The 20,990-nt window shown below is 40.2% G+C and overlaps 1 protein-coding gene and 1 long non-coding RNA gene across 13 annotated transcripts in view; one reads left to right on the forward strand and one right to left on the reverse strand.

Annotated features, from left to right (window-relative positions):
- The window catches only part of LOC139995150 (uncharacterized), a 58,304-nt gene that overhangs the window by 22,824 nt on the left and 14,490 nt on the right, over nt 1-20,990 (forward strand). For 6 of the 12 annotated variants that reach the window (XR_011801880.1, XR_011801879.1, XM_072018356.1 and 3 more), the window contains 8 exons: nt 7,125-7,360; nt 8,702-8,882; nt 10,309-10,447; nt 10,883-11,849; nt 12,747-13,969; nt 14,318-14,608; nt 14,975-15,330; nt 15,949-16,259. Coding sequence is in view for 10 of the 12 variants with exons in the window: in XM_072018356.1 (XP_071874457.1) it covers nt 7,125-7,360; nt 8,702-8,882; nt 10,309-10,447; nt 10,883-11,849; nt 12,747-13,969; nt 14,318-14,608; nt 14,975-15,330; nt 15,949-16,259 (3,704 nt within the window). In the remaining 2 variants the exon portion in view is untranslated. Of the gene's footprint in view, nt 1-1,607; nt 1,785-7,124; nt 7,361-8,701; nt 8,883-10,308; nt 10,448-10,882; nt 11,850-12,746; nt 13,970-14,317; nt 14,653-14,974; nt 15,331-15,948; nt 16,260-20,990 lie in introns of those variants that run through there. The other 6 variants (XM_072018355.1, XM_072018359.1, XM_072018358.1 and 3 more) reach the window with 5 other exon arrangements.
- LOC139995192 (uncharacterized) lies at nt 15,659-18,450 on the reverse strand. Its single transcript, XR_011801907.1, has 2 exons — nt 16,849-18,450; nt 15,659-16,332 (listed from the first exon to the last, which is right to left on the reverse strand). It is a non-coding gene; the product is annotated as an uncharacterized lncRNA (long non-coding RNA).

Below are 20,990 nucleotides of genomic sequence, written 5' to 3' on the forward strand. Positions count from 1 at the left end.
AACGAAAAGTGCCCCATTGAACGATTAAACATTTTTATTAGAACATCTTGCATTTAACGGTGCACTGTGTTCAAACACTTTAAACATAAATGTGGCTCATCGGTACAATCTGGACAATAGGTGGTCACCTTTTGGTCCGATTCTTAGCAATTTTTGATCCTAGCTGTTTAACATTTTTTTATACCACTCTCTGCAAAATTTTCGTGCCATGTACGCTTGCCCTTCTTTCTTCTGCATTTCGTGTCGCAATCTTCGTCGAATAAGTATATTTGATAGCTCTGGTGAATGGCACCGTGTAAGGTGCATTGCCAGTGCCATTCTAAAATCTGATACCTTGATTTTTGTTTATGTTGCTTGTTTATGGAGTATCATCGCGTTTGAAATTGATGTATTTAACAATAACTCTAAAGCTAATTTTATATAACCCTTGAGGGTTCTTCTATGTGGCGTAGAATATGCTATCATTTTCAGCATATTTTCCTCTCTTGTAATCTACCACTACCATTGGTTTATCACAAACATAATTTTCCTTGCGGACCTCTAGCATTTCAACCGAATGTTTCCTCGAAATCATAAAAATAATCATAATACTGTTTACTAATAATCTTCTACACGTTTCAACAATATATTCTGAACGTTTTGCTTACGACGAATTAACAAATGGGAATGGTTTGTTGAAATAAACGAAGCCTTGTTATAATATGTCGCTATCAACTGCTACCAAGGCACCAAAGTGGTCACCCATGACCACCAATAAGATAAACGGTCCATTGGGGAAGAATATTGTCTTACATCATCAATTTATTATTATTTTGCCATTGTATGCTTTGAATAATAAAAATACTCAGCGAAACGTGTGATTTCGTCGTGGCAATCAAAGTGTTAATATCAAACATTGTTTTTCCCAATCTACTTATCTACTTACTGTATACGCGGCTACTTGAAATACGATCAGAGACGGAAATTATATCGAAGATCTTTATTCAAAGCATATTTTATACAGGGTGTCTTTACTTTACCAACTATGCTATAAGCAAAATTAATGAAAAATGTTATATGAACACAGAGGCTCTTAAGTGCTTTTTAAAAAGTTGTAACAAAAATGCGATACGATGTAACAATTACTGCTGTTTCGCTCTATTATTCTATATGTTTACATAAATTCTAAGGTTTACCCAAAGAGGACGTTGATTTGGTCAACCAGTCGGGCAATGATTAAACGACCTTCAACGAGGATTAATTTCCTGGCCACTGACATCATCAGATATTATGTCAATGAATTTTTACTTATTATGAAAGAAGAAGTTTATCATATTATTAAACACAAATTAATATACGTCAGGAGTTGGTACAAACGTTCCGCGACGTACCTGTCCCAATTAAGGAAAATGAACAGCAAATTAGTCGTGCGATGGATTCTATTGTCCGTAGATGTTCGTAATAACGAACCACATTTTGAAATGGAATTAGAATGTGAATCGACATTCTATTGCTGTGCGGTATATAAGTGGTTTTTCTTATGTTTACTTATAGAATATACTAGTAAAGTTCTGCGGGGAAAAAAATTGCTATATTCTGTATGTTTGTAATGATTTCGAGTGTCCAAATACTTATTGGTAGTTCTGCCATGGCTCTGCAGAAAGAAAGGAAGCGTATATCGTGTGTCTAAACCGGCTTGGCGTTCTTCGATATCGTAGAAAGTCGACGAGATTATTTTACGACGATATTCGAAACTCTCTGCGGCAAAAGTAAAAGCGATCGATGAAAATCTGCTGTTGCGGAAGGTAATAAAACACAGAAACACAAGCCGTAAACCTGTCATGATGGCAATCGAACAACTGATAGTGATAGGGTAAACGAAGTTTCAATGTACAGTGTAAAGAACGAAGTAAAATAAGCGGAAAAATTGTAACAAATTCGTTGCAAAGATCGTTGAATTCTTTTTTGGTTAATTCACCTACACAAAATTGGAGACGTACAGACTTTCGTGACCGATTGCAAATGCATATGCAGCGTGTTCAGCATAGTTTGGTCAACGGGTTAGGGGATTATTCTACGCGCAAAAGTATAATTTTAAAAAATTGAAAATATGATAAACGTGCGAAGAATATTCGAACTTGGCTAATTGATACGAATAAATAATCAGAGACAGGTTATTCTACATGCGAAAATAGACCCAAAATGTGGAATAAGATTTTATCATTTAACCCATTCACTGCCAGGCAAATTTTATTAGTTACAGATACAGTACTAAAATGGCATTTGCACTAATTTGAAAATGAAAAAAAAAACAATACATAGCTGACGTCACTGAATAAAATTCCTGCCCTGGCACCGCGATCTTCGAGGTATCTCGTAATTGGCAGTGAATGGTTCAAGGTTCGATCTTCGAGAATATAGAATTTCAACGTGTTTCATTTAGCGTATGATAAACGTTTAAACTTATCTTTCCTAGAAATAGAGCTTTCAGGATAGAAATAGAGATATAGAGTTCTATGTTTGGACCGCTTATTTCAATGTTAGTCTAGATCATTTCCAAAAAGAAAAGAGACAATTTGTATTTGTATGATCATCCTGTAATCGGTTGGCCACTGACCACGTTATGCGGGACATCCTGTATATTCAGCTAGAACGCATCGTTATTTACGAGCCACACAGTATATCGAACACTTGAAAATCGCTTATAGGAAAGCAGAGAAAAGAGGAGCGTGTTTCTCCATCGTATTTCCATGGTGTATTGTCACCTGACGCTTACATGAAATTCCATGTTAGAGTTGTAATTCGTTGGCAAAAAAAGAAAGGGAACGATCCGAGTCTGTAAAGTTGTACGTCGGGGCGTTGTTCATCGAAACGATCCTGCGGAGGGAGAAAGAAAGAGAAAAAAGAAAGAGAGAGAATAACTCGCGATTTTTATTCCGGTAGCTCTCGAACAATTACGATCTTGAATTATGAATCAAACGTTAACGAGTCCGACGACGAGCCGCTGTATTCCGTGCCGTAACGTTGAAAAGCGGAACAAGGAGAGCGAAGAGGGGAACGAGACGAAAAAAGAAAAGAGGAATGGATTTCTGGTCTTTGTTCCGCCATTAAAAGATTTTGCTTTGGACAGACTCTCGAAAAACGGTCTTTCTCGAATTCGCCCACCCTCTTGTTTATTCAGCTATTTTTCTGTCGTATCTACGGAATTTCTCTTCCTTTATTCGCGCGAACCCTGGCACAGGTTTTCGATTCGATCGTTGGATAGATCTTGGCGCGCTTATAACGAGCGAACGAACAGAGAATGGAAAGTATGGAGACAGAGAAGAAAAGGTATGGAGGGACGTACGTGGTTGTTACGTTGCAATTACGAGACGGTTTTTCTATCTGCGATAACTGTTGGACATTACCAAGCACTTGTTTTTACCATTTTTGTTAAATTTTTCTTTCTTCTGCAAAATTACGGACGTAGACCGTCACGAATGAGAAACATAAATTACTATGTATTATATTTCTTTCTTTTTTTTTTTTTTTATAGAATAGCAGTTTTTAAGTTAGACACGCTATATACCAATTCCACATCAAAATATATGTTTCTATCATCGTATCGAGCATTTCAAAAATATTAATAAGACGAATAACAAACAATTTACAAATTAAATCAACATGACATTGATTTTCTGTGAAACTCGAAGTTTATTTAAAAAAAAAGATATATATATATATATATAGTGTATTGTTCAACCGCATTTCTCGTTGCGTTCTATAACTTTAAGCCATCTATCAGGCAAGATGCAGTCGTCAGGTCGTGTTTCTGTCTCATTTACTAATTGCGAGTGAGCATCGGATAAGGCATGTTGCATCGATCTGAAACCCGTAGCAATCCAAAGGAGTAACGTCTAGCGAATAAGCTGTGAGACATCCAAGCCAAGGCTCGTGATGTCTTTTGTTGCAGAAGCACCCGTGTGTCCTAACGTTGTCACGCGGTAATTTCGCAGAACGTTCTCCTTTGTCAATGCCCTGACAGTTGCATCTTGTTTAAGGACAATCAGCCAGTATCTTTCGCTGATGGAATTCATCGCTTACCTGATGTACGGCTTAACGTTATAGAAAGCAGCGTCACAGAGAAATGCCTTGATCTAACAACGCGCGATATTTTTAAAAATAAGGTTCAACATTTTTAAACTTAACACTTTACCTATCGATAGCCTATTAATCGTCTTTTTGTCGCCGACAATCTTTCTCATTGTTTGAGCAGTAATTTGTTATTTAGTACTAAGTTGCTTTGTAAGCTCCCACAGTGTTATACCAATTTGAGGAACTTACCGTTAGCGATGAACGAAAAGAATGGTATTGGAAAGTCTAAACCGAGACAGAGTCGGCGCCAGGGAGAATCTGCGCCTGAGCTGCTGGTCGGGCGTGCGTATGCTGTTGTACCGCTAGTGGTCAGAAAAGTGTTAATATTTTCAAGCTGTACCGACTGTTTTGCGAAATGCTTGCAAACCATTCGAATGTACTTGGTGGATGTTCCAACTTACTTGCGACGTGCGCACCTCAAGGAGTACAAAAGAGAAAAGGGAATCTATGATTGGTTAGAATAGTAAGCGCGTCTTTCTTCTTCTTTGCTCATTTCGACGACAAAGTTTGTCAAAGGTCAGGTTTCCGCGGTAATTAACAATTGCGATTACCACTCGACCAACCAAAGACCACCGCATTGCGTCAGTACGCGCGGCGAGGTTTATCGCAAGGTACCGCCTTGTAACTTTCCTCGCCAACCATCCCTTGCTACTCTCGCTATTCCTCTCGCTCGTTCCTCTCGCTCATTCCCCTCGTCACCCACCACCTACCACTCCTCTTTGCTCCCCCTGACCTCTACGCGTTCTTCCCTTTCCACCCCACTTGCCGCCGCTCTTACCGCCCTTCGTGCTCCTGGCAACTAGCGATGGGCTCAAGCACAGTGCATCGCTGGTAAGAAGACTAAGAAATGCGAGTCTGATCGATTATCTCGCGTAGACAGGCTACCTAAGCCGAACCATAAAGCTAAGCGCGCGTATGACTGAAAGTGCCACGTATATAAATAAGATAAAATTACCGTCTTCTTTGCAATTAAGTCTTCTTTGCAGCAATGCAGTTACTATGAATTTATCTTATAGTTACACACTACCGCTCAAAAATATATGCATATTCGCTTAGTTCTCGTGGAAATAATAAATTAGTTAGAAAATTACAAAGAGAAAGATTGTACAGGATTTGAATGGAGCTGTCGTAGGATGATATCACCATATGATAAAGTTTGTTTTTAAAATCTATTGTCCAAATTCTCTTTAAGTTTCAAATACTGACATAAGCTAATAATGTTAATAATGAAAATCCACTTCAAAATACATAGCATAATAGATATGTAGGATAAAAAGCTTAAAAGAATAAGTACATATTGAACTTGATCCCATCACTACTGGTGGCAAGTCTCGCTCCCTTTTAGTCGGCTTCGCTCTTTTCCTTCCCTTCTCGAAGCTCAACGTCCCGACCTCCTCAACCTCAACCTCGACGTCGACGTTGACGTCGCCGTTACGTTCTCTGCCATTACTATCACTCCTACCAGTCGCCGTTACCGGCTACGTCTCCGTCATCGTCGCTAACCCTTCGTGTCCTCTCTTGTGTCTTTCAGTCGCAATTCGACACGATTTAATTAGACGTTTAGTTATGAAAATTAATAGACAGCGTGGTGTACAATCGAGTCAGTAGTAGCAACGGTGTCAACACTTTACCGACTGATAGCCTATTAATCGGCTTTTTGTCGCCGACGCTTACCGATCGATAGCCTATTAATCGGCTTTTTATCGCCGACGCTTACCGATCGATAGCCTATTAATCGGCTTTTTATCGCCGACAATCTTTCTTATTATTTAAGCAGTAATTTGTTATTTAGTACTAAAGTACCATGCTCAGTTGCGTCAGTTGCGTTGCCTTGGAAGCTCCCACAGTTTTATATCAATTTGAGAAACTTACCGTTCGCGATGAACGAAAAGAATGATATTGGAGAGTCTAAACCGAAACAGAGCCGGCGCCAGGGAGAATGCCTGCGCCTGAGTTGCCGGTCGGACGCGCGTATGCTGTTGAACCGCTAGCGGTCAGTAATGTTAAGTATCAGATTACATATTTTCGTGCAACGTGTACCCAGCAATCGCGGTACAATCGGCTGGGATGGACTGATTCTACGCGAACAGATAAGAAGAAAATAAGCATAGTAAATGCAGTGAAATTTGTTCGTTCGCTTATGAGAAGATAAATTTTGAAAATTTGTCAAGTACATTTGTACTTGGCAACGGTATGATAGAAGAAGTTTTTCTGTAACTGCGATCAAGTACTATGATACTATGATAGAAAAAACTGAAACGAGGGACGTGTTTGCATCGCTGGACATGTTCCATGTTTTTCTGTATCCGATTCCAACTTAAAAAAGGCGAATTACTGCTACACTTACTGCTATATGAAAACAAATGTTCAGACAGCGTTTTAATGGTTTCGGGGGAGACATAATCTGAGGTAATCAGTTCTTCTGCGGATGGACGCAGAACGGAGGCCGTACGAAGATGACATACGTTTTCTTCAACGAGATTATATAATTTTTGACGCACTAATCGAAATAAAAGTTGAAGTAGCCAACAAATTAACAATAATAATAGCTCCTCGGCGTGAATAGATTAATAATTTTGCATAAGAAATGCGAGGACGTATCGACTAGCGCGACAGAAATTATACCGCGTTTAAAAGAACGTATGTCGAAACTCGAATTCAATTGCTGTGTAAACATCTTCTTTGCACAACAGATAGTTACGTCAGTTACACCAGTAATTCCTATTTATAGATTAAAACCAGACAAACTTCTTTGTACAAACTTGTTTCCTAATAAGATCTGTGTAAACACAAATTTCTAGTTCTTCGGGTTTTAGCTGTGACCTGACGTCTCGTCGATATTTCCGGTTACCGAAACTGCTGCACGTCTGCCCCGCAGAAACGAACTTTGGTAGAAAACCTAAGAACCAAAAACCAATATATAGTCGTTTAATCATCGTGAAAGTTTCGAATCTAAAGCGATCGGATCATATGCGTGATCTCTATAGAATCGAACGATACGTTTGTTCCAGAGGTGACGATGTACAACGATCGATCGAGCTGCTGGACAAAGTGCTCTCAGAGTACGACGAGCACGAAGCAGAGGGCGAAGGTGGTGGAGGCGTCGGCGTCGGCAGTGGCGGCGGCGGCGGCGGTGGCGGTGGTGGCGACGGTAGTGGAGGTGGCAGCGGCGGAGGTGTCGGGGATTGTGGCAGCAGCACCGAACCGAGTATTGGCCTCACACCCGACGACGAAAGTCCGTCCTTAGGTATCTTTTATCCTCTTTTCTCTTCTCCTCCCTCTTGTCCTCTCCTTCGCCCCCATTTCTTTCCTATTTTATTCCTTCCTCCTCCTCTTTCGTTCTTTCGATTTTCGTCATCTCGATCGTATCGATCGCATGCTCGTTTATCTTCTTTTTTAGCAAATTACGAAAGCTTCTTTAATTATCACAAATTGGTTGGAAATGATTTCCGCTATCTTTTTAAATGAAAAGAGTAGACCGCAATGTTTTTCTCTTTTTTCGCTCTCGGTCTTTTTTCGTTAAAATAAGTAAAAAGCGTCGTGCGAATACACGTACGTCCTATGTACTGTAGTTTTCCAGCTATGGGTGATTAGAGAAAATGTTCAAAGTGTCTGTCTCGTGCCTCAACACGTCAGCTGCGTTGAAATAGCTCTACTTTCGAGCTACACGAGAAGGAAGTCACGCGACTCGATGAAACATTGATACGCGACTCGTGCGTAGAACTAAAATTGCTATAAAAATACCAGTGAGTTTTGCAATTAATCAGATTCGCTTTCTAAGCGCACGCGGCATTTTTTTCCTCTTTTTCTTTTTGTTGGCTTGCGCAACCAAACGTTATTTTATCAGGGCTGCTCGTGGAGAAACTACGTGATTTCAAATCAGACAGAAATAAATGATACGAATAACACTTAGGAAACTTTCGTGCTATAAATGCTGTATGATAAACGGGATTTCAACGAGACTGGTTAATGCTCGATCTAATTGCTGTAATCGGTTTAAAGCTGTGAAAGTTTATGTCTCGTATCTTATTATATTATTTGCCACAAATTGGTTCATTAACGGGTAATGCCTCTTGTCCTGTCACTCTACCTCCCTAATAAAAGTAATAAATAATAATAATAAGAGTAATAAAAAAGGGAGAATATCTGATGGTTCGAAACGAGAGGGAAAATCTTTCATTTAAAAATTCCTCTAGACGACGATAATCTAGCAAAACGTTTCGAAAGATGTAATTGTATGGCGACGATCGTAACGACTAGAACTGCGAATTTTTATGCAATTTCGTACCTCTAGTGACATAACTAAAGAAATGGAACCTACGTAAACATTTATTTCGCTCGCTAAACGTTACAACAGATATACTTTATTTAAAATATTTTTTATATTTTCCCATATTATACACGTTTTATGGAACCTTAAATCTCCCAACTCCCATAAATGGCTAAAAATGCGCAGTCTAGTGACGATATTATTAAGTCGACGAGACGTTAAAAGGATTAAAATAAAAGGTTCATGTGAAATTTCACTTCCGATAATGTTCAAGATATGATTAAAGAACGGTAAGAATAGCCGGTTTTTCTTCGACAGGGCATCAATCCGAGGACGACGGTTATATGAGTATGAATGGACGAAAAGCGAAGATGGCCCTGATAGCGCTGCGTCCAGTTCCAGATTGTCCAGAGCCACAGGATCTCGCGGGAATATCTACGCAAGAATTTCCGCCACCGCCGGAAGAAGCCGAACGAATCATTTCTACTTTGTTGCCCATGTAAGTTCACCTCAGCTTCGTCGCGTTCGAGCCACTTGAAATGAAAGGCATCGATTCAACGACACGCTTAGCCCTTCGTCTTGTCGTATATAAACCTTATTGTATGTAAACAGACTTTTCGCATATGGTTCGATATTGACACTTTACCGACCAATAGCCGATTAATCAGTTTTTTATCGCCAACGCTTACCGACCGATAGCCTATTAATCAGTTGTTTGTCGTCGATACTTATCGACCGATAGCCTATTAATCGTCTTTTTGTCACCGACAATCTTTTTTATTATTCGAGCAGTAATTTGTTATTTAGTGCTAAGATACTTTGCTTAGTTGCGTCAGTTGCGTTGCTTTGGAAGCTCCCACAGTTTTATACCAATTTGAGAAACTTATCGTTCGCGATGAACGAAAAGAATGGTATTGGAGAGTGTAAACCGAAACAGAGCCGGCGCCACGGAGAATCTGCGCCTGAGTTGCCGGTCGGACGTGCGTATGCTGTTGAACCGCTAGCGGTCAGTAAAGTGTTACTATTACAAACTATAATAATGCCAATAACAAGAGAGTAAAGAATCGAAGGGAATTCAGAAAAGCTGGAAACTTTGAAGGAAACATTGGCTGACGAAAGTATTTGAAAGTACATAGCGTTAATGAAATTTCAAAATGTTTTATACGCGTATAATGCGTACTGCCCACACGAGCTAATAACTACGAACGTAAAAGTTTTCTGCAGTGAGAAATACGTGGAATCGCGAGCCAGTACAGTTGCAGCGATACTCGAAGCGATGACGAAATCATTTTTTTATTTTAACAAACTATCGATTAAGAATGAGACCACGCCTCGAACGAGTTGCAATTTTTCATATTCTTGCGAATATTTACGAAAACTGTCTATACTCTATACACTATGGTGGTAAAGAATTTTCGAAAAGCATTTCGTTAAAATGATTTTCTTGCACATATTTTTCGGAATCGTTGAGTTAGTAGATTTTGTTTAAATTAAACGAAAGCTAGCTAATAGGTGTCCGACGTTCCGACGATAACGACTGATAATAATTGACAATCTATTCAAGCCAAGACAGTTGTTCGTGCAAGTGCATATTTTTATGTAATAAAATGCAAGTAGAGAAATGAAATTTAGATAGAAATTTGTTATCTTCTCTATTTTGCATTTTCTGCATAATCCATACGCTTTGCATATTTATGCTTCGATGCATAAATATGCAAGAATGTATTGTATATCTGGTGCTTATGTTGCATAGTTATCTCGTTGTCTGATAACCTTCTAATCTGAAATTTTGCGAAACGATGGAAAAACTGTAAGCTTGAATTCATCGACATAAAGACGGCTGTAGGTTGGAAAAGCAATTTCAATTAAACAAATAAATACCGGTAATAAAAATCAGAGTACGTAACAGCTACATATAATCGTAGGGTATCGCCTGGAAATTCTTCGAAGAGAAACCAAGGTCACTCCTCTTCTCGTCGAAGCGGTCGCCAACAGTGGATGATAGCCATGGAGGACAGCATACGACATGGAAACGGTAGCACGGTTACCACTCAAACGACTCTCGTGAGTATCCTTGCGAGCTTCTTCGAATCTAAATGGCTCGCCTTTTAGTATTCTCATAGTCTATCGGTCCTTTCTTACTACATCTTTATCGCAAAGGTCGGCAGAGCAGCTCTTATTCGCAATGTAAACGTACAGCGGTGCGTACAAGGTGCAACTGAACCAATAGATTTGTTCAATTTGAAACACGCGGCCAAGGAATAAATTCGGCTTTATACGTATAATACGGTATACGTACTTACTTTACTCGTCGCATATTTACATCTAAACAACTATAGCTAATCTTTGGTATCGTTCTTATTCCCCTTCCTTTTCCTTTATCTTTCTATAATCGAGCTACTCTTCTTAGTCGCAATCACAAATGGGAGATACTTTAGCGAGCCTATCCGCAGTTTACAAATGATGATTATTATGGTTCAGTAATGCTCTCCACTGTAGGTAAATTGTATTTTCACGCAGCCGAAAACTCGACATCAGAGACCGTATGGCTGGGAAAACGGGAACAGCGAAGGATTGAAACTGGCTCAACCTCCGAGCCCGCCGAGCAAATTCGCCAGCTTACCATACGATGGTAAGGTGTCCTTCGGTTGGATCCCGCCACGAACCAATCCAACTACCATCGAGAAGCATCGCGAGGTTAGACGTCGATCATCGGAAGAAGATGGCCTCGAGGCGGACAAAACTCATCGACAGAGCTTCGACAAGGATCGAACGCCTCATCTACGAAAGCAACGTCAGAGTAACGAAATCATCAAGTCGAGCAGCGTGGAGGATCGTCTGCTGATGAATCACGAGCAATCCGAGCAGAACAGCCGAAGAAGAAACGATTCTGACTCGAGCGAAGGTAGATTCTCGAGAAACTCCGAATCAGAGAGATCTTCGATCCCACGGTCGAGCTCGGTCAGCGTCGAAAGATATTCGATGCGAGCCACTTGCGGATCATCCGACTTCTCCAGAGCGAACTCCACCTCGAACGAAAGATTCCACTCAGATTTTTCGATAGCCGTAGCCAGTGCCAGTTCCAACGATCGAGTCTCCGTGCCAACGTCCGATCCTTTCTCCATTCGAAATCTCGACTTTGTTTCCTTCTCTTTGCCGACCAGAACAGACTCCAATGAAAGATTCTCGGCACCAACTTCGGACAGGTGTTCAGAGGAACGTTACTCGGACATGTTTTCCACGAGGAATTCGGACTTCTCCACGAGGAATTCCACAGACTTTAGGACTCAATCTGAGGAGGAAAGATTTTCCGACGACTCGTTGGAGGAGCTTCTGCCTCCTCCACCGCCCATCAGTAAGAGACATTCTATCGCTTGGGAAGTACCTCTGGAGGATGATCCACTTTATGCTCCCGGAAGTACCAAGGTGATTGGTAGGAGACGACGTAAAAGCAGCGACGTGTCCAGTAAGTTATTCTCTTGCTGACGAAATTCGCCTCTTGTAACTCCAATATCATCTTAGTCGATATATAGGGTAGAGTCTATAGAATTATTTGCTATTAGTAGGCTGCGGATTTTTATCACACGCATAGAGCGAGCTCCGCGTTAAAATAGTTGTTATGGAGAGTTGTCAATATACACAATATATTTTCTTGTTTACGAAAACCACTGAAAAGCAAAAGCAACATAGTCTGTTTCCAAATCCATACGACATGATAGACGTTTCTAACGTGACGCGCAATTTTTCATTCTAACGAAACTTTACGCTGTTTTTCAGCCATTTGCGAACATGTATGAGAAACAGCTATTAATCAAAATTCATCCGTATCTCCTGCACACCAACTACAGCTACGTCCGAAACGAAAACAAACATTTTTAAAATAGCTTATCTTCGTAGCAAATCGATAGCAAATTCTCTTTCCATTCATTGTATTATCGAGGTCGTTAAGATACATTGAAAAATATTTGAATTTGGCTAGTTGCAAAGCAAATTGTTCTACCTTAACGTAAACGACTCAACTTTATCCTATATTCTAGATTAATTTCATTTTCGAAGAATTTACTCATTTTTAGCAAGTGATACAAGTAAGTATCAATTGTAAGTATCATTATCTAAGAGATGTTTGTGGATGTTTATGCATTTTCGGGAAATTTAAGGGTGTCAGAATCCATAGAATGTCTATAATATTTAATAAATAAGTAAATATATCATACAATATCTCTGGTAGGTGAAACAAATTTTTATCTCTTTAATCATATTCTTTAATCATAAAAATATAAAGATGCATAATCACTCACGGTATATTAATATAATCGATCCTCCTTGAAATAAAAACATTCTTCAAGTAAATGTTTAATTTCAGGCGTCGGATCAGCATCCAAACTACGCGACTTCGACGACTGGCAAGATCCCCGATTATCGACCACTGACGATGATCTAGTCTCTCCGTACTCGGACTCCTCGACGAACGAGCTTGATCAAATACGACCCCAAGAACTAACCAAGAACGGCACTTACGTGATACGTCGTGGTCGAAAGAAAGAACGAAAAAGTTTACCAAAAGCCCCGACCAAAACCAAAAGCTTATCGTTTGAGAATAACGAGGAGAATCGGTTGTCCGACGTGAAACGATACTCGAGTACTTTCGATAATATTAGAAGTCTCTTGAGAGAAAATAAACTGGACGAACCTATGAACGATCCACCGATGGAATTTCCACCGTCGGTTCCACCCGACCTGGTCAGAGTCGTTTCTCTTCCAGCGATTAACGACGAAACCGGCAATTGGCCGCGAGAATTGGAAGTAACTGTCGAAGAGGAAGAAAGTTCAGACCTTTCAGACAAGGATAAAAAACCTCGGGAGATGTTCGAGCTGCTCCAGTTGTCGTCCTCGTTATCGTCCAGCGACAATCCTGAGAAAGGCAGAATCGATGTCGATTCGTCGAATCAAGAATCGAGAAACGCTACTACCGAGCTGAACAGCACGTGCAACGGAGTTTCGCTATCAGCCTCTAACAGCTATTCGAAAGGGTTCGCTGGTTTAACACCGTCTAGTGGGAATGTGTTTAACGATGAACCAAGAAAATCTCCAAATCCTAGTAACGAACATCGATTAACGTCCAAGATCCCTGTTAATTTACTGATTGAAGATCAGATTGTGAAAAAAGCTTTGAAGGAAAATCGTAGACAACTGGAGAAGGTCAGTGATGCTATCAAGGAAATTGAGAATGTGAAGAATAGCGAGTCTTATTCGGAGAGCAAGACACGATGGACAAGGAGTGGAGAAGCAAAGCAACCATTGGCAAGGAAAAGCAGTCTTGACAGCGAATCGAATGATCGTGGAATTGTAGAACGAAGTGGGGCGAGGAAACAGCACCATGATTCGGATTTTGATTCGGATACAGCGTCTAAAACCAGTCCTGAAACAACGGATATAGAGACAAAAAGAACTAATGGGTCAGATATCTACGCGTCGGGGAAAAGATTGAGACAAAATGGAGTTGTTGAGACTCATAAGAATGATCAGAAGCAGATTGAAAATGTGATCGACGCAATTCTTGAAGATTCCAAGAATCCAGATTTTCAGGTGAGTTTTTGCTCATTGATGTCGAAAGTTGTACAACTTGAACGAAGGAGAACATTCAAGATTTTCACATATTACAATGGGGAAAGTATACATATGAACGAAGACCACAGAGGAGAAATATGATAAATTTGATTGTAATATCGCTTGATGGATAAATGGAAATATTCTACTATGATACGTTTGGAGAGGAAAGGAATTTGAATGAAATGTAAAGATACAATATATAAAACTATTGATGTAACTTTTAACTTTTAAAATACTCAATTGCAATTTTGTTCACACCAGTAAAGAAAAATCTAATAGCACAGAGAATTAATGACATCGTATTGATGATATGTTTGCTTGTAGGTGAGCGTGGAAGTTCTTGAGTTTCCTCCGTTACCACCATCGCCTGTCGAGGAAGCGGACGAAGAAAGTTCAGACATCGGTCAGACTGCCGCAATCGTCTCTAAGCCAAAAAATCATAGCAATCGAACGATGGAGTACAGACCTAGGGTACCACCTCATCGTGGACCTGTCGCTAATCATTCCCTCTCGGACTCGAAAGATCAACAAACGTCTCTCAATACCAGATCCATGGATGCTGGATTTTCTAGGGGTAAAAGAACAACACCTAGTGCCACCAATTCCAGACGAGAGGTGCGTTTTAAGAAATTTAAGCGAGGTGTTTTATCGTGTTTCAGGTAAAAAGATACCTAATAATAACAATAAGAAGGTGAATCACGAGAAACAAGATACGTAGATGTCTCCGTTACTTGTTTTAATTCAATGATTCACTTCTCAGTACAAAAATTACAGTATTTGAGAGCTATGTAATTGCGAGTTTACAAATAGCGAAATAAATTTGATTAACTTAGATGTAAAAATCTCTATATCTGTTACTCTGTTTCTGCTTCTTCTCGTCGTTCACCTTTGTATACGCGCTGTAACATAAAATTATTATCAATTTTTAATTGTTGTTGTTGTCGTTGTCATGCATTATTACTAGTGATTTATTTCTCGTAGCAAATACCCGTAGAACGAAGGACTTTGCCTACGGACCTTCCTGGACCTTCACGACGACGTCCCTTCACCAAGAGACATTCGCCATCGGCGGAACCGTGCTCCTCAGTTGGAAATGGGGGCTGTAGTAGCAGCACTAACGCAAACGGGGCAAACAACGGAGCTTGTAGCAGTAGCAGTGGTGGAACCACCGGTAACATAGCGACTGGTACCAGCGGAATGCAAACCTCTTGTTCGCTTCCAGAAACCCCTGTTTTCGCTAGAGGGAGCGACATTCCCAGAACTCCCCAGCATGCCAGCAATTCGACACAGATGCGTCGACAACCTGGTTGGTACGCTCCAACCACGGCTACCACCGGGTAAGAATCCCCTTTTTCGATCAGGTTATTGATTTTATCAAAATTTCAATATTACCACACATCTTGTCCTCCACTGTATTATCACGTTTCTTATTGCGCTGCTTTTGTTTTTCTAAATATTTCACCATTTTCTTTCACTGATGTAGTAGTATTCTCCAAAATATCACTTTTGAAACATAAAATAAGAAATTTTTACGTATCACTATATATATATACATATATATATGTATGCGTTTTCTGTTTCTTGAGAACAGTTTCTCTGTTTTCTGATCTGAAGAAACAGAATCATTTGCTAAGGAAAACACAGAAAGCTTAAAATATAACTGCGTTATTGTCAAAAACCATATATGTAATTCTAACCTGTACAACGGTTTAAAAACTTGAAAAATGGCGCTTCGTACGCGCGCCATGAGCGCGCTTGCGCGAACATAGCCACGAATTCCCGCGTAAACGATTACTGTTGATTGTTGATTGATTGCATATGCACGTGTATACTGTATACACAACTTAAAATTGATAACTCGAGTCAACGAAGGAAACAAAAACAATAGCGATAACAAGAGTACGATAAAAGTGGATAAAATAAAAAGTATAAAAGTTGATATTCGATGTGAACAGGTATCGCAGGAATAACCCGGGTCTGGAACAGGCGATAATCGGAACCGAGTTGTTGCGATTAGCCGGTGGCCCGAATCGTGGATGGTACCCGACGAGGAAGGCGAACCAACCGCGGCCAGCCTCGATCGAGCATCTCGAAAGACTAAACAACGCGTACGATCCACGCTTGGCTGGCTCCGGAGACCAAAGGAAACCATTGACTCTGCCGACAAACATCACACCGAACAAATACTTCGGCCAAAGTAAGCACAGCTCCGCCTCCAGCACTCGCGAGGCGCTACGGAGGGTCACTAGCTTGCTCATCAAGAAAGGTAAGCGCTGGAATTTGCGCTATTACAAGAGCCCGCGATCGTGGAAGCAGTGAACGTCACCGCGGCCGGGCCTCTAGAAAATACGATGTCAGTCGCCAAGCCATCTCGATTCACTGTGAATCTTGTTTACTTCACAGATCGTCGTTTTCTGATCTCTAACTTTGCATTAAATCGAGTTCAAAGAGTTTACGTTGTATTTTAATGAAATTTGTTTTATTCTCTGATTGAATTAAGGTTAGGTAGATCATAAAATAACGTTTTGTGATGTAAACAGATTCACAAACCGAGTATTGCTGCGAACATGGTTTTCGAAGTAACGATCGATTTCCCCCTTATTCGATAAATCGTTATCGCTTCTAGAAACGAAAACATTTGTATTTTTATTCTTAGAGGTATAACGTTTACGACGACGACATCGTTACAATAATCGATAAGTCGAAGTCAACGTCGATCGAATTAACCTAGCGTCAAAATTAAATTGATCGAATTTACATATACGAGTATATGAAGTAAATCATCGTTATTTCAAAAGTCATTCGCATCGAGTTTTCAAGCGGTTTGACACATTTATCGGAATCCATGTAATAACCTCTTCAAAGCAACGCCAATAGTTTCTCTGACTTACTTCTTGCGTGACCTTTCGTGGCACTGAGTGTCACCAATTTAATTCTTGCTATCTTACTGCTGTACATGGTTTGTTTAAATAATTTGCTTTTCATAATAATTCTCATGTCTCCTATTGTAAGAAAGAAACTGAAAACTTGAATCTTATTATCTTGAGAAATCAGTTTCTTTCTCGCGATAATACTTTGATATATCTATATGTAGTTATCGCATTTTTATACTGCCATTAACACGCTGCAGATGATCGATTTATTACTTTAGTACACTTTACTAGTTTAATCTAATTTTTTCTATATTACTTGGAAGATGCTTTGACAGGTTTGTGTAGCGCTACAGCTATATGTGTATTCCTGCCACATAAATAAATCTCTCCTGGGGGTATTCTAACCTAGAACTTGTAAACAATCGATTTCTTTTTCTCATTTTCTAAAAGTATAGGTTTTCTGAAAGCATAAGTTTATGACAGGACTTTTTCGCAGTTGTGAAATAAACGAAGTAATAGGAATTTGAAGATGTTACACAATATATAAGACGCGAATTTAAAAGCGTACAAGTTTTAAAAGGGTGTTCATTTTTCTTGAAACTGCATTTTTCTTAAACCATTAAAAACGCGACCTCTCAAGTTCAGTTTGACTGATCGATTCCAAATTTTTTTTCAGAATTATTAAAACAATCTTTTCCTTGTCTTTTTTTCCTTTTTCGATCGCTGTCATATCTTTCCCAATGGGGAGCTTAGTTTCCGGTAGGCCACGTGTATTTCGTCGCGTCGTGATTGTACAGTGGTTCCATCTGGCGAAAGCTGCGCAACTAGGTGGGACGAATCAACTGACCTTGAAAATATGAATGTACAAGACAAGAAGGATAGAGGAACAAGGCCTCCCTCCTCCGCGTTACACGCTGCAAGGCTAGCTTGTACATTTCCACGAGGCCATTCAATTTTCATTTTATCATCAAAACACATTTATGTCATTCCACTCTTTCTATTTCAATGCTTATTAGCTTTCCCCATTATATTATATCGTCATATGGTTTCGAAGTGTAAAGGGACTCGAGAATCGATCATATCGGTCCAGGTTACACTATACACAGTCGTCGACCTGTTCTCGAGTCTTGTAACGTGGATAAGGTGTGTGCTCTTCTCTTTTCGAATAGCGCAACGTTGCGCCGGCCGGTTAGGGCAGTCGAAGAACCGGTATAATAAGAATGGTAAATGCTAAAGATTCACTAGAAAACTAGCGACGTTGCAGGAGCTCGCGATTTCCACGTCGAAATATCTCCTATTACGAACAATACATCCCACGTCCTTCCACCAGTCGTTCACGTTATTGATTCAACTACGCATATAGAAGAAAATGTTCACTTGTTTCTCGCGGCGCGCGACGTTTCATCTTCCAATGCTGTTTCCGATTTCATTGCCTCCACGTTCGTACGAGGTTCTATAGAGGAGACACTTTATCAGCTACCATACACGTTTTACACGAACGAATGTATGAATCGATTCTGTATAGTCGGTCCTACGATGGATACGTCTAAACTATGTACGAGTAAATTCGCCGTAAGCAACATGAATTTGGTTGTGCCGATAGAGAAAACGGGCGCGTCACGGATCAATACTCATCCATGCGGAGATAGCGTCGACCGAACTGCATTTTCTCTTTCTTCGAATGTTACTCATCCAACATTACCAACTCGAGTCAACGACCCATGTCTTAGTCTGTTTTTTTTTTTTTTTACGCTAAATAGAATCAAAGAGCATTCTACGTCATCCTGCTTACGACAGCATCATTCAGAATTTATCTGAATTTATACATATACAGCGTTTCTTCTATTTTCGTGTACATCGGATCGAGCCAACACCGAACACAGCGAGAGAAAGCGAAAATAACATGGATGTACGCAACCCTGTGCCTCCAGTCTTATCACCGCCGGTTATTTATTTATAGAACGTCGCGGTATCGATGCTCTGAAAAAGAGCTTCCGCGCATGCGAACCAGATAACGCTTATCCTTTATTCAGCTTTCCCTCTTTAAAGCGTGGGATCCGTCGGGAAATTGAGCTAAGCTACGTCGTACTGTACTAATCGTAAGTTTCAAAATATTTCCTTCCAGCTAAAACGTAGTACAAGCTTAGCTTTCGGTGGAAACGGTTCGATGTATATAATATGTACTGAAACAAATATAGCAAACATAGCATAGCTTGGCGACGCTTAACTATCCGGTAGATCGTCAGTCAGGCATCTTTCCAGTCTCAACCATCTCTCGATTTCCAAATGTTTCGCTCCATATAGGAGCTGAGTATCGCTCGAACAGAACGACGTAGCGTGTAACCGTTGAAAAAAATGGTTGGGAGAAAAACAGCATGGGGTAGCAAAGGCGATTGACCAACGAGGGGATGTTTTCAGTTTGGTTAGTAAGCGGCCGGCTCGCTGGACGGGTTGGGTTGGGAGCAGGGACGCGTAGGAAGCCGGAAGGACACGGAAGGGGTGACTAGCTCGACTCGAACCAGGGGTGGTGGCAATCGTTACTCCCGTCTGCTGTTGGTCTGTCTAGCAACCCTCCATAGTCGACCAAATGCCATCCCTACCAAAGCGGGAATTTGTATCATGGTCGTCGAGCTGCGTTCTCAGTGAGACTTTCCACCCAATAGAAATTGCCGGACTATCACTTTTCTTCACCCTCTCCTCTTTCCTTTCCCCTTTATTTTATGCGATATTTTCTCTTCATTTACCTCCCTTCTTTGATTCCTCCCTTTTGTTCTTCATCTTTTGCTATTTCAAAGTTACGAAAAATACTTTAATCGATGAGTCTCTCTCTCTCTCTCTCTCTCTCTCTCTCTCTCTCTCTCTCTCTCTCTCTCTCTGGGCCACCAGCTCGATGACTGCACATTTTTCATGGAAACTGTGCTATAACTGTTATCATCGATATTTCTAATTATACCTACGTCATTGCACTCTGCCAGTATGCAGGGGCTCACTGATGATACATGTGGCATTTGCCAATGCCTCGAGATCGATCTACCGGGTGGTCAGAAACATCTGACAAAAGTTTCCATACTCGGTGAATGATGCAAATAGAAGAGAGCGTTCCAGCTACGAGTTAAAATATTTTGAATATACGAGGTTCAATATTGCCATGTCTTTATTTAAAGATTCTATCTATATATTTTTATTTAATGATTCACCCATTTACGTGTCCTTTCATTTCTATGAAATATTTCGTTAAAAAATTATTTCATATTTACATTTGCAAGGACTAAATGTAATTGGAACTAATAATTTGCTGTATTAATTTTTAGTTTCCTAATTATACAAGCTTCTAAGCGAAGAATGGGCCGATTAATAACTGCTGTGTAGGTACTGCAATTAACTCAAATTAACTCAAAACACCTTACTCTATAAAATTAAATTCTACGTCGCGTCGCACGATAGCAACCAAAAACCGGTATAGCATTTCGCTTGCTCGCTCTCAGCTCTCTACCTGTCACTGTATCCTCTCACAATCAGTTACATGATAAATCCGCTGCTTTTCTTTTCTTCTTTTTTTTTTTTTTTTTCTCAATAATCAACGTACATATTTCCAGCCACTGTTGACAAATTGAGAAAAAAGCATTTGAAAAATCGTTCGTTACTTATCCATATCATTCGTTATTCTCCGAAGCAGCTGATAACCCGTCTCAAAATTCACTCTCAACATTGACAAGTCGAACGAAACTGTTTTTGTAATGAAGAATTTTCGTCGTTATCACTTAAGAGAGCGTGTGGAGAGAAAGAGGGAGTGTACCCACGTGCGTACGTCTGTGTGCGCGGCGGGTGGGAGGGAGGGGGGAGGAGAGGGGACATAAAAGGATGGGTCAGAGCAAACTGCGCCAGACTGTGAGTCGTGAACGTTTGGACATTTAGAATGTCAGCTGGTTTCAGTATGTTGCCAAGAGAGATTCCGCTTGTCCTTGAACAAACTTAATCTTGCTTCCCTTCGTCTTATCTCCGGGGCTGGAGATTTACTCGAAGACATTTTTTTTTAAACGTAAATACCAACTTCTTTCCTTTTATTCCTAAATAGAAAAATATACACGCCTACGTTACATCTCACAACTATAAAACTAGCCAAA

Source organism: Bombus fervidus, chromosome 15 (assembly GCF_041682495.2).
Source record: "Bombus fervidus isolate BK054 chromosome 15, iyBomFerv1, whole genome shotgun sequence".
NCBI classification, from domain to species: Eukaryota; Metazoa; Arthropoda; class Insecta; order Hymenoptera; family Apidae; genus Bombus; species Bombus fervidus.